At 39.4% G+C, this 19,987-nt stretch overlaps 1 protein-coding gene across 5 annotated transcripts in view; it reads right to left on the reverse strand.

Annotated features, from left to right (window-relative positions):
• The window catches only part of MAPK10 (mitogen-activated protein kinase 10), a gene marked incomplete at both ends in the record, with an annotated part of 106,174 nt that overhangs the window by 9,368 nt on the left and 76,819 nt on the right, over positions 1-19,987 (reverse strand). For 3 of the 5 annotated variants that reach the window (XM_082316568.1, XM_082316566.1, XM_082316565.1), the window contains 2 exons: positions 12,697-12,821; positions 15,018-15,200. In XM_082316568.1, coding sequence (XP_082172694.1) covers positions 12,697-12,821; positions 15,018-15,200 — 308 coding nt within the window. Of the gene's footprint in view, positions 1-12,692; positions 12,822-15,017; positions 15,201-19,987 lie in introns of all 5 variants that reach the window. The other 2 variants (XM_082316569.1, XM_082316567.1) reach the window with 2 other exon arrangements.

Here is a 19,987-nt window from a genome sequence, read left to right on the forward strand (position 1 = left end):
TCTCAGTCCCTTCCAGTCAGTCCTGAAGCTGAAGATAGATTCAACCAAAATCAATGCAGGCTCCATGGGGACTCCATGTTTGTGATATTAGTAGCTGAACGCTACAAAAAAGTGCAGATGAGCCTCACCATTGACTAGCGGGATGTGGTAAGTAAGCTTCAGTCCTCCGGCCGAGCCTGCCGGGCTATGGCTCAGCCACTCAGCCAGCCCTGCAGCATGCATTTTCTATGGGGGAGGAAAGCAGAGAAAGCTGGCAAAGACAAGGAAACCCTGGGGGTCTAGGAATTTACAGGAGACTTACAGGGGCTGTCAGCTCTACTACATAGCTGGCTCTTGGCTTTTATGGTAGCAGTACGGGAGGCATTTGGCTGAGCTGTAGTCTGCATCACGGCAACAGACCTGCTGCTTCCCCGTCAGGTGGAAGGAAAGCAGGTAAACCAAGTTGGACAAGAATATCCTGCAAGTGCCTTCCTTTCTAAAAATTTTAGGGAGGGGCTTACAAAAAGCACAGGCTGTGGGTAAAATTGCTCCCACCAAATGTAAATGGTCTTTTTACACCTTCCATAGAAAAACACAGGTATTTCTCCCCCAGCCAGAAATAAGAGGATAGATTCCTTCACTACTTCAATTCCCAAACACAAATTATAGAATCAAAAAGAACAAGTGATCAGATGCACATTCCTGTCCTCAGTTCACACAACCACAAAATCTTTGGCTTATGTCTCTTCTATTTCAGCTACATCTTAAGCAGGCATAATTGGCTAATAGGTAACAAGAAAAGCAGCAGTAATTATTTCCTGGATTAACACATACTGGAAATGAAGACATTTTCCAGGGAGAGAGCCCAGAATAATCTAATTCGTTACCAAACTCCTATTTTACTATGAAGACAATCAAGGAAGAGCAACCAAACTCTCTACTTCACACACCGCAGGATACCAGAAACTGCACCTGCAGAGCATTCTACTGCTGTACCAGTGTTTATACTGTGGAGCTTTATTTGTGAGCTAGCAGAACCCGCAGCTGTAAAACATGGCTCTCAGCAGGAACACAAGACCCAAGGGTAACAAATATTCAGCATAGTAATGACCTGAATAAATCCCTCCTCTTCACACAGGCAGGATCTAACATCTAAAGCCTGTGCAGAACATAGGTGAATGGAGCTCCACTGAGAGGCCAGGCCAGCGCTCTCACGCTGGGAGAAGTGAAGCTTTCCCATCTTAATTCCCCGATATAAGGAAATCACCGCTTTTGACATATTTTCATCGATTCAAGGCACAGAACTGAGCTGAGAATACCGCAACAGTTTCAGGAATGAATTTATTTTCCCACGATCCTCATTAATCTTAATGAGAACCACAAAGCTTAACACATTGTTATCAACCTAGATAATCCCCTCCAGGCTGACTGCCCATTTTCTGCTAACTTGTTTGTTTGGGGATTTTTTTTTAACCCGTTTCTAAAATTAGAGGGAGTAAGAGAGGCTTTTAACACAAGTATTGTCACAGCAATGGAGCAGACAGAGCAGCTGCCATATCTGGGTCCTCCTGGGCACCTGATTTCAGTCTTGGTGCAAAGGCTGGCCTAGAAATGACTTTGCTGCCTAACTCAAATGCCTTAGAAAATGACTGAGTTCATCATTATTAATTTTCTATGTGGATGCAGCTGCAGTATTATAGACATTCTTATAAATCCTTCATACAGCACATCCCAACTGAGAATTATATGGTTTAGTTTGTACGGGTTTCAGAAAAAGTATAGTTAAACTAGCATTAAATCAGGGTGTGGAACAAGCCTATGGGTGGCAGCATCTAGCTTCAGTTTAAGGTAGCCATTTTCTCCCCAAATCAGATTGATCTGTAAGCAATTGCATTGGCAACAATAACAAAGAATAGAATCTATTTTTGGATGCAGAAGAGAGGGAATGAATTATATTTTGCTTGTAGATATTAAAATAATAGTTTGTTGTTTCAGTGGTTCTTGGCTTTTACAAATGGATTTTAAAAATATTTTTGCATTAAATTTAACATTCATTGAATATAATAGAAATGAAAAAAAAAAAAATAGAAAACATCCATACAGACATTTTTCTAAAAAAACCCAAACAAATGAACAAACCCCCCAACAACAACAACAAACAAAACCCAAAACCCACAAGACAGGTTTTTTTTCATGTGGTCAGATAAACATCAGGAGACTACTGGATTTGCTAAATACTGTTCTCATATCCAGGGAGGAAAAGCTTTTCACTAGGGAAAAAAGCAAAACATACATTCAGGCTGATGGATTCTCACTTTCCCAAAGCAACACGGAGTGGTTCGTATGCGGCTGCTAGAAAGCAAAGGGCATGGGCTGGAGCTCACATTTGAACAAATCCTGCCATCTCTGTCCCTGCCTCTGCAGAGCTAGTGTCAGCACAGTGGAGATCTTGGGATGAGCTGTTTTTAGAAAGCTTGGCAGGAGTAAGGCTTGATCCTGCATCTGTTCCCAGAATTGCAGGGTCTGGAGCAGTAGTTGTGGAACAGAGTACAAGGCAATGACAGAATTAGCAATATACAAATAACAGAGGCAATGGAGGCTGTAAAAATTAATGGTGTGAGGTTAAACAATTTGTTAAATGGCTCAGATCCTCATAACAGGTGAATATAAAAATTCCTTTGTGTTTTGCTACAACCTAGGTTGTGTTACTGATACCATTTATATATTTATTTTTGCAGTGCAAGCCAAAGTACACTAGTGTGCTGTCACCAGAGGCCTGAAGTCTCTTTAGCTAAAGAAGAAGGCGTCACGGGCCTTGGATTTCACCCTGTATTGCCCAGGGACTACACAGTGGGCTGGACATGATCTCAACTATGGATAATGGAAGAAGAGCTGCCTCTGTACCCATTCATTCCTTGGACTCTTTGCAGAGCCTTTTGGAAAACTCCACACATAGTATGCATCAAAGAATCTGTGGTCTGAGCTGTTTCTGAACAGCTGGACTTGAAGAATACCATGCAGCAGGAATCAAGATTACTTGGCTACACACAGATGCCTGAACAGCTTGCAGATACATACAAGAGCAAGCTGGAAAAAGCTTTAGTTTGGTTTGGAAAAGAAAAAGAAGAAAAGAAATGCCTCTTTCTTCTCTAACCACTACTTCTCACTGACATTAACAAAGATTGCTGCAGAAGCTGTGTTCAGCTTCCATAATTAATCAGCTATAAATGGATAGATGTTGCTGACTAGAGGAAATACTCGTGCTTGTGTACAGAGCAGAGCTGCACACTTGTTTTGTGAGACAACAGATGTGCACCGTCGACCTCTAAGCAGAAAACCAAACTCTGTAACTGATTGCTAAAAAACCCCTGTGGCAGATCACCAAAGAGTTTAGATCCAACACCTGTACACACAGGGCAGAGCGAGAGAAAAGAATACCAGAAAAGACACACAACAGCCTTGATTTTGCCATGAAGTGTCATATGTAGTGAGGGTGACACCTTTGAAGTGTTGTTTGCCAAGGTCACAGAGCTCTCCAGCAGCACTTCTCCATCATCATGGATGCTCAGCACTCACAGGTAAAATAAGAGACGGGTGATTTTTTTTGTTTTCTTATGACAAACTGTGAAACTCATTTGAACAGATTGTATTTAACAGCTGGTTGTAGATAGTTTATGCAGGGCTAAGAAGACACAGCAGCAGTTTCTGTCCTGGACAGGACCTCAGTCTGAGAACCACAAACAAAGCTCTCTTCCTAAACATTGTAGGAAACAGCATCACATTAATAAAAGGTAACACACAGGTTGGCATGCACAGAAAAATGAGTGATAATTCACAACTCAGCCCCTCGTGGGTGGTCTTAGATGCAGAGATACCCCAGTGAAATGTAAATCCTATGAAAATAAAACCAATAAGGGAAGCAGTGTGAGTTACAGTGAATGAAACCCCACAAAATCTATCACTGTTGTAAAATTCTGTCAATATAGAGAAATGCTTAAAAGGAATATTTTTAACATCTAATCTTTCCGTTTTCTAAGAAATCTCTCCTAATGGGTGGCATATGTCAGATAACACGCAATAACTATAGGTACAGTAAAATCTAAGATGAATTTTGAAACCAGTTAATAGAAAACATCAGATAATAATCTATGGCAAATTTTGCTACTAGATTTGTTCCCATGGAATGGAACAATACTCTTCCCAAGTAGGAACCGATATGAGATCACATGGGTATTCAAAAGGTTCCAAAACAAAATCAGTTATAGGTGAAGAAAAAACGTACAAGATTAAGTCCTAAATAATTGCCCCTAAACAGCAAAAATACTTCTAAGATAGCATCTTCCAGAAATGTGCCAAAAATACTTGGTTAATTTTTCATGAAATAACATAATAATTGAAAAATTAAGGGGAAGAATAGTAAGCAGCCACAATCTTGCATAAGAATGTGACTTTGATACGGATAAGTAGGTATCTCTCCCATTCAACATTATTTCTAATGCCAACAATATGGAAGGAATTAGACTGGAGACCAGGCAGCTCAAGCCAACACAGTTGTAGAAAACAACCAGCACAAGTGTTCTGAAATTTGATTTCAGAGCCACCCAGGTGGCAATGCTAAAGCTATTCTAAAGCACGTGTCTAGGGATCCATTCTGTTCACAAACAATTTAAACGTTTTAGGATAAAAACAGTGACATGCATATAGGTAGCATCACATAAACATTAGGGGAGATATGAAAAACTAAATATCAGATTCGGGATTTATTCACAGATCATCTCAATGAAGGATAAGAATGTATAGCAACTTCAAAAAAAGGCAACTGTGTAAACGAAAACAAAGTCTCAAGCACAGCATTTTCAGACAAAAAAACAGAGAAGCGAATATGTCATCAGGGAGATATTATCTACAATAAACAGGACGGTCTACACGTGGAGGCAAGAGATGTTGGAAGTGTCTTCTTTCCTAAAAACAGAACAAGAGTACTTTGAGGGAGAAAAGGTATCGTGTGACTCATTTATTCATGATAATAGTTCAAATGCTGTTATGTAGGTAAAGTAAATATCATAACATGGGAGTAATAAACATTTGTTTAAAAGTGGAACCGAGACAGTTTCTGCATATAACATACAGAAAGAAGGAACCTTTAACTGAAATATAAAACAGTGAAGTAAGGTCTATAGGTTCCTATTCTGATTTTACAATAGAGTTCCTGTGTAATATTAGTAAATAATACTTTTCCCCTTTGAACTCTGTTTTCCCTACATATAAATTAGGTGTGAAGATTGATAACAGATTTCAACAGATCCTAAAATACTGGGAATTCCACACAATCATAAACACACATTATCTCTATGTCTTCGTATTTTTTAAAAGCACGTATTTTAGTTATAATTGGTTGAATACAGAAATTATCTTAACTGTGAGTAACACTATTCAAATTAATTTCAAAGCAACGATGTATGCTCTGGAGAACCTAACACTGTGACTTTATTATCAAAGACGCTGTGGCAAGCTGAGTGGGTTCAAAAGAAACTGGCTAACTAGGTTCGTATGTTAGACGTAAGAATTTCCTCTAAATCCAAAATCTAGCTTACCCACTTGCTCCACAGGTAAGTTTAAAAACTGTGCAAGGCCTGTTTCTAAATGTAAATATGATGACTGTTTCAGAGCTATTGAGGGCTTTGGATGTGTTTTGTTTTTATGCAGAAGTCTGTGGGAGACTCACAGCGCTGTTTGTGTAACCTGCTGCTGTTAGTGACCAGCAAGTACCACATCTAATAACATACGATCTTCCTTTCTGTATCAAGGAATCACAACATGGCATTTAAGGCTGACCAGAGGATTTTAATGCTGTTACACATCAGGGGAAAAGGGTATTGCATTCCTACCACTTCCCGTTTGTGTTACAGTCTTTGCCCATTAGAATGAGACTTAATAGTTTTATTGCCCCCACACAGCCTGTGAAAGACCATAAACTTTTAATAGACTTATAAAAAGGGACTGTAACTGTCTTACTAGTCTGCTTTTTAACTGGACAGGGCTATTTTATCTGTTCCCTTCACATTCATAATGCTGTAAATCTGGGCAGACGTAGAGGGTCATTACCTCCAGGTTAAACTTAGACACCAAATTCTCTGCTTATTCCCTGAACGGTCTTCAGTGCTCTTCATGGTCTACTCCAGCACACACTAACACTTTATGATATTGCAACAGGTCACTTCAAAATTTCTGTCACATTAAATGCTTTCAGTTACCTGTCCTCCTAGGCCTCTGAACCAAATTAATACTGTACAATAGATGCCTAGCTGCTTTTGATGAAGCCATTTACTGGGGAGAAGGAGTAATCTAACTAGACAGCTAAGTTAACTAAATCCCCCTTAATGCTATACTGGTTGAAAATGCTATCTTGTTTAATAGTTCTGTGTCCTGATTTCTGTGTTATCCCTACTGTACAGGGTTATTGATAGCGGAAGGAATCCTGCCTCATGTTACACACTATGGGAGGAGGACTCAAAAAAAAACCAACCAAAAAACAAACCACCCCACTACCAAACCTTGTCATATGATGAAAGACCTCACTCTGTGGAAAAGCGCTTATCAAGTCCTACAAAAGAGAGAGCGCAGTGAACATGGGCAGATGCAACACAGTACAGGCTTCTAAGTCCCAGTGGGACAATCAGGAAAAATACTGGGAAGCTAAGCACAATGCAAGTGACCAAAAGCATCTCCATCACTCATTTTCGTATCGCTCCCTTGTCAGGTTCCCTGGCCTGCACATTTGCCGGGCAGTCTGTGAAAAAGCAGGGTGGCTTCATAGGGCCTCGTCATGCTGCAAATCCTAAAGGAGAATTCATTAAAGAGACAGCTGGTCCTCTGCAAACTTTCCCTAAGGAAATGACAGAATATTTGTCTTTGCTAGTCCATCCTTTCTCCCACTCCTCCCTCCACTCCATCCTTGCCTGCTCACTTTGTAGTCAATAGGTAAGGCTCCTATTCTACCCTCTGGCACCTTGCCCATGCAATAGATGCAAATCTCTGAAGCTGTGAGCTAGTGGGGTGAAGTACTCATCTAGGAAGAGACAAGACCTGTGTGGGGAAGGCAAAGCAAAAACTCTGCTTAGTACCTGTTGTCTGTGATACAGAAAGACAAAATGTAAAATCTGGCTTATGGCTTTTCTTCTCCCTTCACCAGGAATCAACAGAGCTATTACTTGAAACCTAATAGACAGATACATCCTCAAATACAATGTACTTCCTTGTGTAAAGTAAGAGAGGAAAAGATAAGGAACACTGCAGTACCTAGTAAGCTTCTGTAAAGTGCTTCTGATCCCTCTGCCCGCCAGAGGAGTTCTGATCTGCCTGTTCATCACACCCGGAGGGATGTAATTCAGCTCGGGTCAGAACCCAGACAACAGAGAACTGAAGTGTTGAGCTTTTATTGAGTCAAAGACAACCAGTCTTTTCTTAAATTTCTGTCTCTAAAGCATTGTTCTCACACAGGCAAAAGAAATTTACGCACCTTGGATGAGACCAGTTGCAGAAGCCAGACTCTGACACAAGAGAAGACTCACTGAATGCAATTGTAAAAAAAAAAAAAAAAAAAAAATCCATAGGCTCTGAACCAGTATGTTTGTAAAATGCAGGAACAAGCAATTGCAAACTAGTAAGGTTCATGATTACCTCAAGGAAAATCCACAAAAAGAGGGTGGAAAAAAAAGACCAAATCTGATGCTGACTAACTGTGGCATTTCTAGTGAAATGCAAAACACAAATGCCCACCTAAAACCTGTTTTAACAAAAGATCATCTTGGGGTAAAGACACCAGGGGACAAATGCTTCAAAAGTGGCCAACATAGTAAAAATAGCACTTCTGAATTCAACATGAAATAAGCAAAGAGAATAGAAAACGAGTAAAACTGAATACTCAGAGAGCGCAAATGCAAAATCCATTAACTGGTTTATCAGCTAACTGAAGCAGCAAAGCATTAGAATAGCTCAGTCTCCTGATAATCAAAATATGAGACAATACCTTTAAGAGTCACAGAAGAGTTGAACAAAGAGTTGCAAAGGACATTAGTTTGAATAAGAAATTGTGCTCATCAGCTCAATCTCTTTCCATTGCTTTACTGTTATGTAAGTTTGCAAGACTGTCATGGAAAGAGAAAATATCACCACCTCTTCCTTGGGTTGGAAATCTTCCAGATAGGGAACACAAACAATTTCATGCAACTTATTACACACTGTGAACAGAAACTTTATAGTAGCAGACTTGCCTTAGGCAGATATATGTTTACGTAAACCTTTTGTCAACCTATTCCAATCATTAACACAGATCCTAAATCTGTACGTGAATAATCATAAGGAAAAATGGGGCTAAATGGTTTGAAAAAACTATTTAGACTGTAGTCTTTCATTTGCTTTTGTCCTTCATTTATAAAAGCTGGCTCCCAAACACAGCTAAGATAGGTAGGCACAAGAAGTTGAGACCACACTGGGGCAAACTCTTAACTGCATTCAGTGAAACAACAGTTAATGATCAGTCCACATTTCTCTGCCTTTCCCGTGAGGCATTTTTATAAGCTTCACAAACTATGGCATAAAACTATGGCATAGTTTGTGGACAAAAAGGACCTAAACTAGTAGTGTGAGGATTTCAACAAGTTTCAACAGTGCTTTGATCTAGAATTGTCTTCTGGTTTACGTCTAGAAACAGATTCAGCTGCCGAACAGAGGTCCAGTGGCAGACGTAAATTCCATTTTCCAAAATTCAGTGGGCTACATCCAGAGATGCATTAGAAAAGTCACTGGTGAAATGTGCTGGTGCAGTTGTTTCATAGCACACATTAATAAAATAGCTTACCAAGACAGGGAAGAATGACTTGTTCCATACAACTTGGAATGAGAAACTTAAGATGTACACAATCTGGAAGAATCAGACTGCAATCTGTTCCTCATACTGATACCCCTGAGTTTTTTAGGGTTTTTTTTGCAAAAATTAACATTAATGAGACACAAAACCATTTTTAGGTTTTTACATGTCATTAAAATACTACTTCTCCGTGCAGTTGCACTCTATGATAACTTCTGCAGTTTAGTTCAATATAGTCAAATTGACAGAGTCAGATTATTAAATGAATCAGCAAAAGTATCTACCTCTCAAAGAGCTCATTTGTTGGACGTTTTTAGATGAGTACCAACTCCCACCCCTGCTACAAAGTCAGCAAGATCTAACAAAAATACATAAGACGGCAGTCATTTCCCCATCACCCATGACATGCTTAATGCATGGCATTAGGAAATATTTACTGAATTTGATCCTAACTCTTCAGCAACTGTAACAAGGCAGATATTTCAGTGAAGTATTTATTTGAGAGAGATGCAAAGACTCTTGTGATAGTAATTCAATTCTTTATCCAATACCCTTAATAATACAAAACTGCAACAACAAGTAACACAGAAATAGAACAAGGGAATTAGTACAATGCAGAGCCTGGAGCTTACAGCATAATATAAACTACTGCACAAAACTGTAATCATTTAAGACATTGGGTGTCAGCGCAGTGTTACAAGATACTCCAAAAGGTATCCTGGATGTTACTCTAGGTTCCCCTGGTCCACATCTGAGGTCACAGACAGATGGACACAGCCTGCTGTGCACACCAACACAGCTTTTTCCAAGAGGAAGCAAGTTATGTCATGCTTGAAGCACTAAATCGCTCGTGTTACCAACAAACAAGTTTATCACATACAGGTACCTTGCTGTCTTGTAAAGAACAAATAGCCAATCAGACATCAATCGTTCAGCCAGAAGTGGCAAGTTGTAACATGGATGCACAAGTAAAACTTTCTCTCCAGTGTAGCAACAACTACTCCTCATAGAGGCACTGCCAGTTAGTAGCAATCCCAGAACCTCAGGACACACTTTTGAGAAAGAACAGAAAGCCACCAATCTCCCATGAATCTGTTTGAGAAACTTATTCCATCATCGAGACAACGCCGATGAAAAACATGGACAGACTGCCCTCCAACAGCTGAATCAAGAGGCAAAGAAAATCCAACTGAGTTAAGTTTTCTACAGAAAATAATTAGTAAATGATTCACAGCTAGCCACTGAAGGTGTGTCAGCATGAACGGACGGAAATTTAGAATTTAATAAAATTTTAATCGTGAAAAGAAAGTCCTCCAGTTTAACTTTCTCTCTGAAAATGAGACTTGGAAAAATAATGAGTTTTAAGTGAAGCTTAAGTGAAGCCAGGCTCCAGGCTCTTTCTAGAATTCATGTTCTTCTATTTTGGTTACAACACACACAACCTGAACCTTCCTGGTTTTTAACCTGCTGTGATTCCCAAGAGAAGAAAGGTTTCTGTACCATGGAGCGATTGGTGTCAAAGCCTGGAGGTATTTAAAAGCCAGGTAGACGTGGTGCTCGAGGACATAGTTTAGTGACGAACTTGGCAGTGCTAGGTTAACGGTTGGACTCAATGATCTTAAGGGTCTTTTCCAACCTTAATGATTCTATGATTCTAAAGCACTTCAAAAACACTTCACTATCAAAGTACTCATGACAAAAGTATTAGTATGATTCTGTAGTATGTTATTGACAAGATATAGGATGTTTTGGAAGAGAAAACTTTGAAACTAAGAGAGAAAGCAGCCAGGAACGCTGATGTTCAGCTCATGTTAACTACACAGTAACTGTGCAAAGAATCAGGTGGGTGAACAGAGGGTTATCTAAAAAGATGCAATTCAGACAAAGATGCAAACTATAAATAACTGTGACAATATCGAGCATTTGAAGTTGAACATTTAAAGGCACTGTTCCTTCCTCACACCACGTCCTCTGTTTTTTGAGGTGCTATGGGAGCAATGACACTTTGATTTTCCACTTCTTTACACCTTCTATAGTCATTTACTGAGCAATGAGATGCAGCCAACAGTGAAAATGCAAGGAATGTGATTTGATAGTGTGTGGTACTATGTTTGTACAGGTATCTATGATGATGGCAGGTGCATGTGAGAGACTAATGCCTTGATGAACTAGAATATAATTACTGCAGGCTTTTGAGAGCTAGTGGGCTCATTAGATTCCATCCAATTCACCTGGCAGGCAAAATGAATAATTATTATTCCTGTTTTACAGTCACAATCCAGAGAAAGGATGTGGTTTGTTCTAGATCACGTGAGGACTATGGTACAATCGGAAATTAAACCATTGTCTCTTCAGCCATAGATGTACCCGTGATCTCTGTCTGCATAAGAGGACAGTAATACGAGGTTCAGTATCAGCTGTAATTCTAGGTGTGTGTGGCAAGTTTTTCTCTCTAGAAGGGCAACCTTATTATGACAAAAACTCAGCCTCCACTTCAATCTGAAATACAACTAAGAGCATACATTTGGAAATTGGGCAAATCATTACATCAAAATATCCACTGTACCAGATTCCCCTCCTGTTCTGCATCAGAAGTGGCTCTCCATGGTTAAATTCAGAGGCAAAGATCATCTAAAGAGGGACCCAAATCTGAGTTCTGACATCAGAGTAGTTCCGTAAAACAGAGTTAAGAAATGCGTGGAAATATAACAAAAGCATCTGACAATGGAGTGAGATCTTCAAGAGGGATGTGAGATGTACATGCCAGGGAGTAAAATATTGCAGGGTATCAAATGTTTACGCTTCAGACCGATAAACCTTTTTCTTGTTGAAAACTGAACAAGACACAAAAACTAAAGGCTCTCTAGGTAGCAGAACCATCCCCTATACAGCACTCCTAAGTAACATACTGCAAAAATCCCGTGTGTGTGAAATTTGATGGGGTTTTGTGCATTTCATTTACTTTTGAAGTTTACCGCACTTTCAAGAATACACGCTGAATTGGAGCATATCACTAAACAGCAGTGATTTAATTTTGCAAGGTTCAGGGTCTTAGTTTCCTACTGTGGTTAAGTAAGATTTCTAAACCTGTTGAAATACTGAGCTCTGTTTTCATATGTTTCATACATAGTATAACAGAGAACATCTCTGAATTTATACCTATACCTATTATACCATGTCACTGAAGTGCCTACAGATTGCACTTATTCCTGTTAATAGCAGCCTCATCAAGGTATACGGAGAGGTGTCTAGAGCATGACAAGAGTATAAGAAAAATTCCATTTCTCTTTGCCCATGGTGTACATGATACTGAACATTGAACCGTGGCCCAGGAAAACACATGAACCCCTGCTTCATTTTAAGGAATAATTTATGTCCTTCTAAGATTTTTCCGAATCCCGACTTCAGGATTTTGTATTGTTTTGTTTAATTCGCCTCCTCTCCACATATATCCTTGAACACAAACATAGGAAGTGATGCTTGCTGTTTTCTACAAGGAAAGGTTTAGAGAGAAAGATAGTATCTTTTGCCAGACTGACTTATATAGCTAGAAAAAACAGGTGAGCTACTGGGTTCAAAATCCTTTCTTCATGTTGTCTAGAAGAAGGCAGAAAATGGCTTCATATGCTTGAAGTGTTTATGCTTCTCCCATCTATTGTCAGTTAATCTAACAAAGAGATATATCCTGTCCCTACAGATCTCATTTCACGTAAATCCAAAGACCACCACAGTCACAACAACATTGTTTCTTTATAGCATGCTCATTATCGAGCTGCTGTAAAGCAGCAGGAATCTATGAATCATATCTGCGTTTAGCAGTCTGAAGTAAGGAGTCACGCCTCACTTACCGCCTCCACTTCTGCTGGGTCATACCAGACATTAATGTATGGATGCTGTAAGGCTTCATCTACTGATATTCGCTTGGCCGGATCAATGACTAGCATCTTTGATAAAAGGTCCCTGGCTTGGCTGGCTAGAACAATGAAATCAGATAAACACAGTATTAGTACAAAACAATCACTGCCTCCAGAGGAGGGTTAATTGGGTTAGGAAAGTAACAGTGACACAACCCTTTAGAGATTGTTTGTATGTACTTCTGCCCCTTGTCTTGTTATAGCAAGAGTTCTTCAGTAATCATTTTAGGTCGGATTCATGAGGAAGGTGCCAACATCAGGGCTGCATACCATAAATCCCCTAACAAGCTTCAATGAGATTTTACATGTTGTATGCTGATTCCATGTAGAGGGCTGAATAATATGCCCAAGAAAAATGTGCTTGAGGTATCGGTATTATTTCCAGGATCAGAAAACAAAAGCTCGCAGAATGAAGTCTAAAATCATGGCATTACTAAATCGAAGCCTGAAACTTACAGGTACTCTTACGATGGCTCAGAAAAACATCCAAACTTTTCTGTATGTTTTCAAGTTTTTCATCTAGCCTGCTGGGATGCATTAAATATTTTAGTGAGGCACAGGTACCAGTCTTATCTTAGGGCATCCCATTAGAAGCAATAATGTCAAATCTGTAGCCTGGGATCAACACATAATGGTATGGAAGTGCCTTGGAACTGCTTAAGTCTTGTTTGTCCCACATAACAAAGTTTAAATCAGTGGGACACATCATCCTCCACTGCAAAAATGCACAGCCTTATATATACATTGAGTTTTATGTTGCAACATTGATTTATTTTACCTGATAAATAGGCCCATTGTGCCTATCAGGCCGCAGACTCATCCTTCTATTACCCAAATTGTTTTTACTGTTTAGAGTTTGTAACAAATATAATACCATCTAAACCCATGTAAAAAAATATAACAACATATATTTCTAGTATTACTATCAATGTAGTGTTCTAAGCTCTTCATGCTCAAAATTATTTCCTGTGTAAATGAAAACGAAAGGAAAAAGAACATAAAGAGATGTAAGTGCAAAGATATTATTAGGTATCTTACCAAACATAGGTGAGTAAAAACAATATCTAAGTAAACCATTAATGTTACGTTATGGTGAAATATTTAGGCAGGGCATCGGATGATACAATGATGCACAAGGAGAATTTTTTTTAATGCACTGTTTCTTGTTCTGTGGCTATGTCTTAAAAACTGGCATTCAGTACGCTCAAATGCATGTGCCTCCTGTATCCAAAAGATAACAGCATTGTTTGACAGTCATTTCCATTCATTAGCTCTAAATCCAAGAAAATTCCATTATTCAATTTTATTGTAGTAGTATAAAATTCTGTGTATCCAAAAGCATCTGCTCAGACCTTTCACTTTGCTCCCAGAGCCAAGACAGCAGCCTTGCTATGAAACAGTTGTTAATTGGAAGAGTATTCTGGGTAATGTAATGACATGCAAATTGCAAGCAATTGAAATCCATTACATGCCACCGTAGTAAGCGGCCCCAAGTACTCGAGTGGTGCAGAACTGATACACAGCACAAGTTTGCAGGGGTTCCAGATCTGTGATGAGAAATCCTTTCTATAATAAACACACATTAATCTCTCTTTCCAATTGAAAATTAATGCCCTGTTCAAGTAAAACAAGACTTCTATATATGATTAAAATCATGACAACTTATATTTTACAGGGGTATATCTAGTCACACTGTAATTGTTAGTTCTCTACTTCAGATATCCAAACCAATGCACAGCATTTTTCAAAAGAAGAAATCTACCCATAGCAGATATTAAACCTCAGCTACATCAAGACCATTTTGGCTGACGTTGCTAATATCTTTCTGTTGTCTAGTAGAGGTAGAGCTATGAGGCAGGCATCTGGCCGAACTGATGTTTTTCACCTAAAACAAAACAGCACAAGCACTGAGATCTTCTGATGGAAGTTCTGATGTTCCTTTGTGTTACAAGTTTAAAAATTAGAGTAAAGGAACACCTCAGTTCCTCGAGGTACAGAAATATCACACAGCACACCGTGGGGATATGCTCAACACATCAATGATAATGTATGTTCCTTTGGTTGCCCAAGCACCAGGGTCTCCAAAAGTCATTTCCAAAAGCTGCCTCTCTCAACTGAACAAAATGCATGCAGTCATTCATCTCTGCAACTAACTGCATTAAAAGGGAGTGCAACTAGAGAGAAGAAGAATTGGAAAAAACCTTCATTGCATCGTAGCTGTTGACATGTGAACCATGTCCCTTTGTCAGACATACCTTTGAGTTTGTTGTGTTCTGAGTCAGCTGGGAAGAGAGAGTCTGGAAATAGTTTGGGGAAAGTGAGGCCAGCGTACTTGGGTCTGTTCTCAACGTAGTTCCGTACTGTCGGCTGCAGCTTCTTCATGAATTCTGGACAGGGTGTTCCCAGCTGCTCAATAACTTTATTCCACTGATCAATATCTGAACATCAGTAGTTAAGGAAAACAAAATGCAAACCCCAGTGTAGTCTCCTGACATTTCTGTTTGAGTGTTCTCTGGGAATCCTCAGAGGTGTTTAACTCCCTTCATAACATCTTTATAGTCACTATCTTTTTTTTATCATTATGCCTCCAGGTCCCACGGACTGCAAAGGGCAAAACTCTTTCTCCCAACTATACTTACTTGAGGGCATTGTGCAATCCTAAAACCACCACCATGGGAAAATACACAGCTTCCTCTCTTTGGGTCAACACTTGTTACCATTTCTATTTTTAACTTGCAATCCAATGACTTGCCCTTCCTTTTTTTACATGCAGGTAATTGCCTCTGTGTCACCTTGGCTACATGGGTGCAGCAGGGAAGAATGACATGTTCACCTGCCCTCTCTATTCAGTCTGTGGAGGGTGAGACCTAACTGGCTCAAAGGAGTTCTGCATGGAACAGAAGTCACTTTCAACTCATCTGCTTCGCACTTGTATGTTTACTCTCTCTACACTTTATCGGTGCTAATTTTGCTAAAATCACCCAACCAGCAACTCCTCAAAAGCAATTTGTTTGATTTTATAAGAATGCACTAGGACTCGTTTTCTATAGACAAATGATGCCTCAGGTATAGACAGATGTTTCTCTTTCTTTAACTGCCAATGTGACGGCTACATTGCTAAACTCTTACTGACTAATAAGAAACAGGCTCTCATGCTTAAAAAGAAATTGTATTACAGGCAATTTGTATTGAGCTTTTTTTTGTTTTGGTGTTGATTTTTTTTTAGTTTTCTTGAGATAACAATTAGGCATCTGATAGGTGTTATGTAGCTCTTCCAGCCATGTTCAGAACAAGCCTTACTGTGCCAAAAAAAAAAAAAATTATTAAGCAAATGTCAATAAAATCAGTACCATCTCTACATCACACTGTCTAATTCACAGTGCTAAGAATCTGATGACAACATTAAAAAAAAAAAAAAAAAGAAGAGTACATGGAGCGATGGGTACATTGATGCTAAGAAATGTGATGGAGTTTCATTAAGAACACAGTGGAAATAAAAAGCTTTTAAAAGACAAACATTCAAAGCATTTCGGCCCAGAGATTTTTTTTTTTAATTCTTCTTCTAAGTTATTATTGTCATGAGTGTCATGAGTGTGGAGGAGTTTCCCAAATACTAAAGACAGTTCCTCACAATCTACAAGAGAAATCAGGTCAACAGAATGAAGATAACAAGAAAAAAAAATAGGCAAAACCCAGCTTTTTGGTGCAGCAGCAATTTCAGATTTAAAAAAAAATGTTTTAGTTTAGGGAAATGGAAACTTAGTATTTTCACATACCTTGAAAATTCAAGAGAGACTTAATGTGGATTCACCTGAACTGTCTTATTTGAACAAAAATCAAGTAATTAATTTAAAAATTGCAGCTTTACTAATCCAAAGCATTTAAAGGAATGAAAACAATTTAAACACACTTTAGGAATGCTGAAACAGTGTTTTGAATGGTTTTCATTTCAGCTGAAAAAGGTTGCTAGAAATAGCAGTGGTCTGTAAAGATTTTTCTGAATAATTTTGATTTTTTAACTAACATCAAAGATTTATGTAGAGCAACCCCTCCCACACACACACTCTATAGGTTGTCGGTATCTTGTGTTGTCCATGAAAAATACCCTTTTCTCAACGGAAAACTAAAGAATTGCAACAACAATAAAGTTATCCAAGACTATAGCTGCTCAAAGAGTAGCCTGAATATTTCGTTATCATTTTATTAGAAAATAAAATGTTTTGGTGTATTAAGCTTGTACTCAAGTTTACGTACCTCATTGTTTGCTGGCTGGACTATTTCAGAAGCAGGTCTTTGTGAGGAACTTCAAAATATAGAATGTGTAAATGCTTTGCAGAGAAGAACAGAGAATACAGAAATGATGGTGGTGTTAGTTGTGCCAAGAGAAGCTAAATGGGTGAGGAAGCCAAGCTATAAAAGCATCACTGGAAGCATTACCTGTGTAGATTGAGTGAAGGCCATTTGATAAAAGGGAGGGCCAAATACAGGACTTGCTTCAAAGCAGACGTCAGAAGCTTATGCTTGTACAGAGCAGGTTAACCATCTCTCAGGCATTTAATGAAGACCAAAAAGAGAGAGATCTTTGGGATTACATGTTGAGAGGGAAGATGTAGTAAGATGCTCTGGATGTCTGTGATAAGGGAAACAGAGTAAAAAAAGATCCCAGAATAGGGCCTACATGGTGGGAACCAGTGTCAACGGTGATAGAGAGGGGATAAGGAGAATCCTCAGACAACAGGCCAGTGCCTGCTGCACACATTTCTTCTAAGTCAACGGAAAGGCTTTCGCTAAGAGACAACAGACAAGCAGCCTACCACCCACAGCTGGAGGATTTTAAGAGATGGAAGAAGCTTCATGAGTCATCAGTGCAAAGACAATAGCCAAAGCCAAGGGAGCTGGCAGAGCCACCATGTTCCACTCCTTGACTAGCCTTGATTTGCAGGAGGACAGCACTGGAGTTTTTGCAGCCCTGGCTTGCACGAAGGGCCAAAAATGTCAGGCTTTCCATCACAGGAACTTCAGGGACTGGGTTTGAGTAACTGAATGATCTGAATGGATAATCATGCTTCTTTACTGTATTATTTCTGACTTACATTGCTCAAATACTGCCAAAACCCTTAAATAAAATATATTCATTTGCTCTTTGTATGTATCTATACGCACAGACACACAAATTGACATGATGGAGCACTCAGGACCTATTTTTGTCCTAATAATAGGAATAGCAAAACCATGCCCAGGGAGAGCCGGTGGAGACAGACCATTTTTCAGTCAGATGGACAGACACATTTTGTCTCTAGTACTGTTTCTCCAGTTACCTAGGCCTTACTAGCACTGGATTATATTCTGAGGTCCAACACATGAAAATGTGCAAGAATGTAATAATGTTCTTGCTGAATACTGGTCCGGCTCCATTTCATTGTTATGTTTTATACAGTCACCGGTTGTAATGCATCTGTGGTGCACCTGATGATGAGAGGTTGTACCTGTCACGGTATGAGATTAAAAAGAAAAAGCTTTGAAAAAAATCTGAGGTCTACTTACTGAAGCAAAGAGAAGAAGCTTTCCCTAGCTGGCAGTCAAAATTAACTTCAGAAATTCTGCAGGAAGTAAATGTTACTATAGAACAGTCCTAATATGAATCAAAACCTACTGTAGGTTACATTAACCAATAAGTGATTGTGACTATAGATGTTATTTGCACACCAACTGAAAAAATGGTACTATGAGTTAATGATCACCTAACTCTGACAGAAATTTCCCAGGCCAAAAGAGATTAACCTGTATTTGAGTGAAAAAAACTTAAAGAAGAAAAACTTCCGCTAACAGAAGACCCTGTTTTTCCCTTTGAAATTAAGCAATTGCTGGACAGACTGGAAGTTGGAAAGAATTACAGTCCAAAACTCTGGAAGATGAATAAGAAGATGAGGGTGGTGAGGCACTGAAACAGGTTGCCCGGAGAAGCTGTGGGTGCCCCCTCCTTGGAAATGTTCAAGGCCAGGTTGGATGGGGCTTTGAGTAACCTGATCTAGTAAAAGGTGTCTCTGCCCATGGCAGGGGGGTTGGAACTAGGTGATCTTTAAGGTCGCTTCCAATCCAAACCATTCTATGATTCTATGATGAAATGAAGCTATCCCTTGCCCCAAACAAGATTAAGGAAAATGTGTCAACTATACACAATAGCATCTGTATGACTTAAGAGAGAAGAAGGGATCTAACCTGGATTTATTAGTTTATCCCTGGCACTAACACTGCGACATTTTTACAAACATGAAGATGGCCATACAAAGTTACAGCAAAGAAACTTATCTAAGAAAATACTTCTAAAATGTGTATCTTTTGAATGAAGATTTATCATCGAGTGAGGCCTCAGGTTGCCTCAAGCTTCCCAACCACCTTTTCTCTTTGCACTCTAATACTGTCTTAAGGATTGTTCTCCTTTGCTTTCTAAATGGTTGGTTATTTACTCGGGAAATAACCAGAATCCGAACTGCAGATTAAGAGACGTATTTTTCTAAAGCAAGTGCACAAGATTTCTAATGGGAAAGTAATATTTTGAATGCACAATAAAGTATTTCTATTGGAAAAATCAGATTTCACAGTGAAGTCATCTATTTAGAAGTACGGGCTGAAAGTTTAACATTACTTTTGTTTCTGTTCCCATTGATGCAATGTGAGCATTGATGCAATGTATTTCAGAAGCGTGAATTAAGGAGGTCCTTAAATGTGGATGTTCCACCAACAAAAACGAAGCGCATTGCTTTGGGTACAAATTTTTGATGCTCTTAACTTGCCAAAATTAGGCCTGTCAGCTCGATCTCGGTGCTGGGGAAGGTTATGGAGCAGATCATCCTGAGTGCCGTCACGTGGCATGTACTGGACAACCAGGGGATCAGGCCCAGTCAGCATGGGTTCATGAAGGGCAGGTCCTGCTTCACTAACCTGATCTCCTTCTGTGACAAGGTGACCTGCTTAGTGGATGACAGAAAGGCTGTGGATGTTGTCTACCTGGACTTCAGTAAGGCCTTTGACACTGTTTCCCACAGCATTCTTCTGGAGAAACTGGCTGCTCATGGCTTGGACGAGTATACTCTTCACTGGGTAGAAAACAGGCTGGATGGCTGAGCCCAGAGAGTTGTGGTAAATGGAGTTAAATCCAGTTGGGGGCCGGTCATGAGTGGTGTTCCCCAGGGCTCAGTATTGGGGCTGGTTCTGTTCAATATCT

This window comes from Platalea leucorodia, assembly GCF_965183815.1.
Source record: "Platalea leucorodia genome assembly, chromosome: 6".
Lineage (NCBI taxonomy): Eukaryota > Metazoa > Chordata > Aves > Pelecaniformes > Threskiornithidae > Platalea > Platalea leucorodia.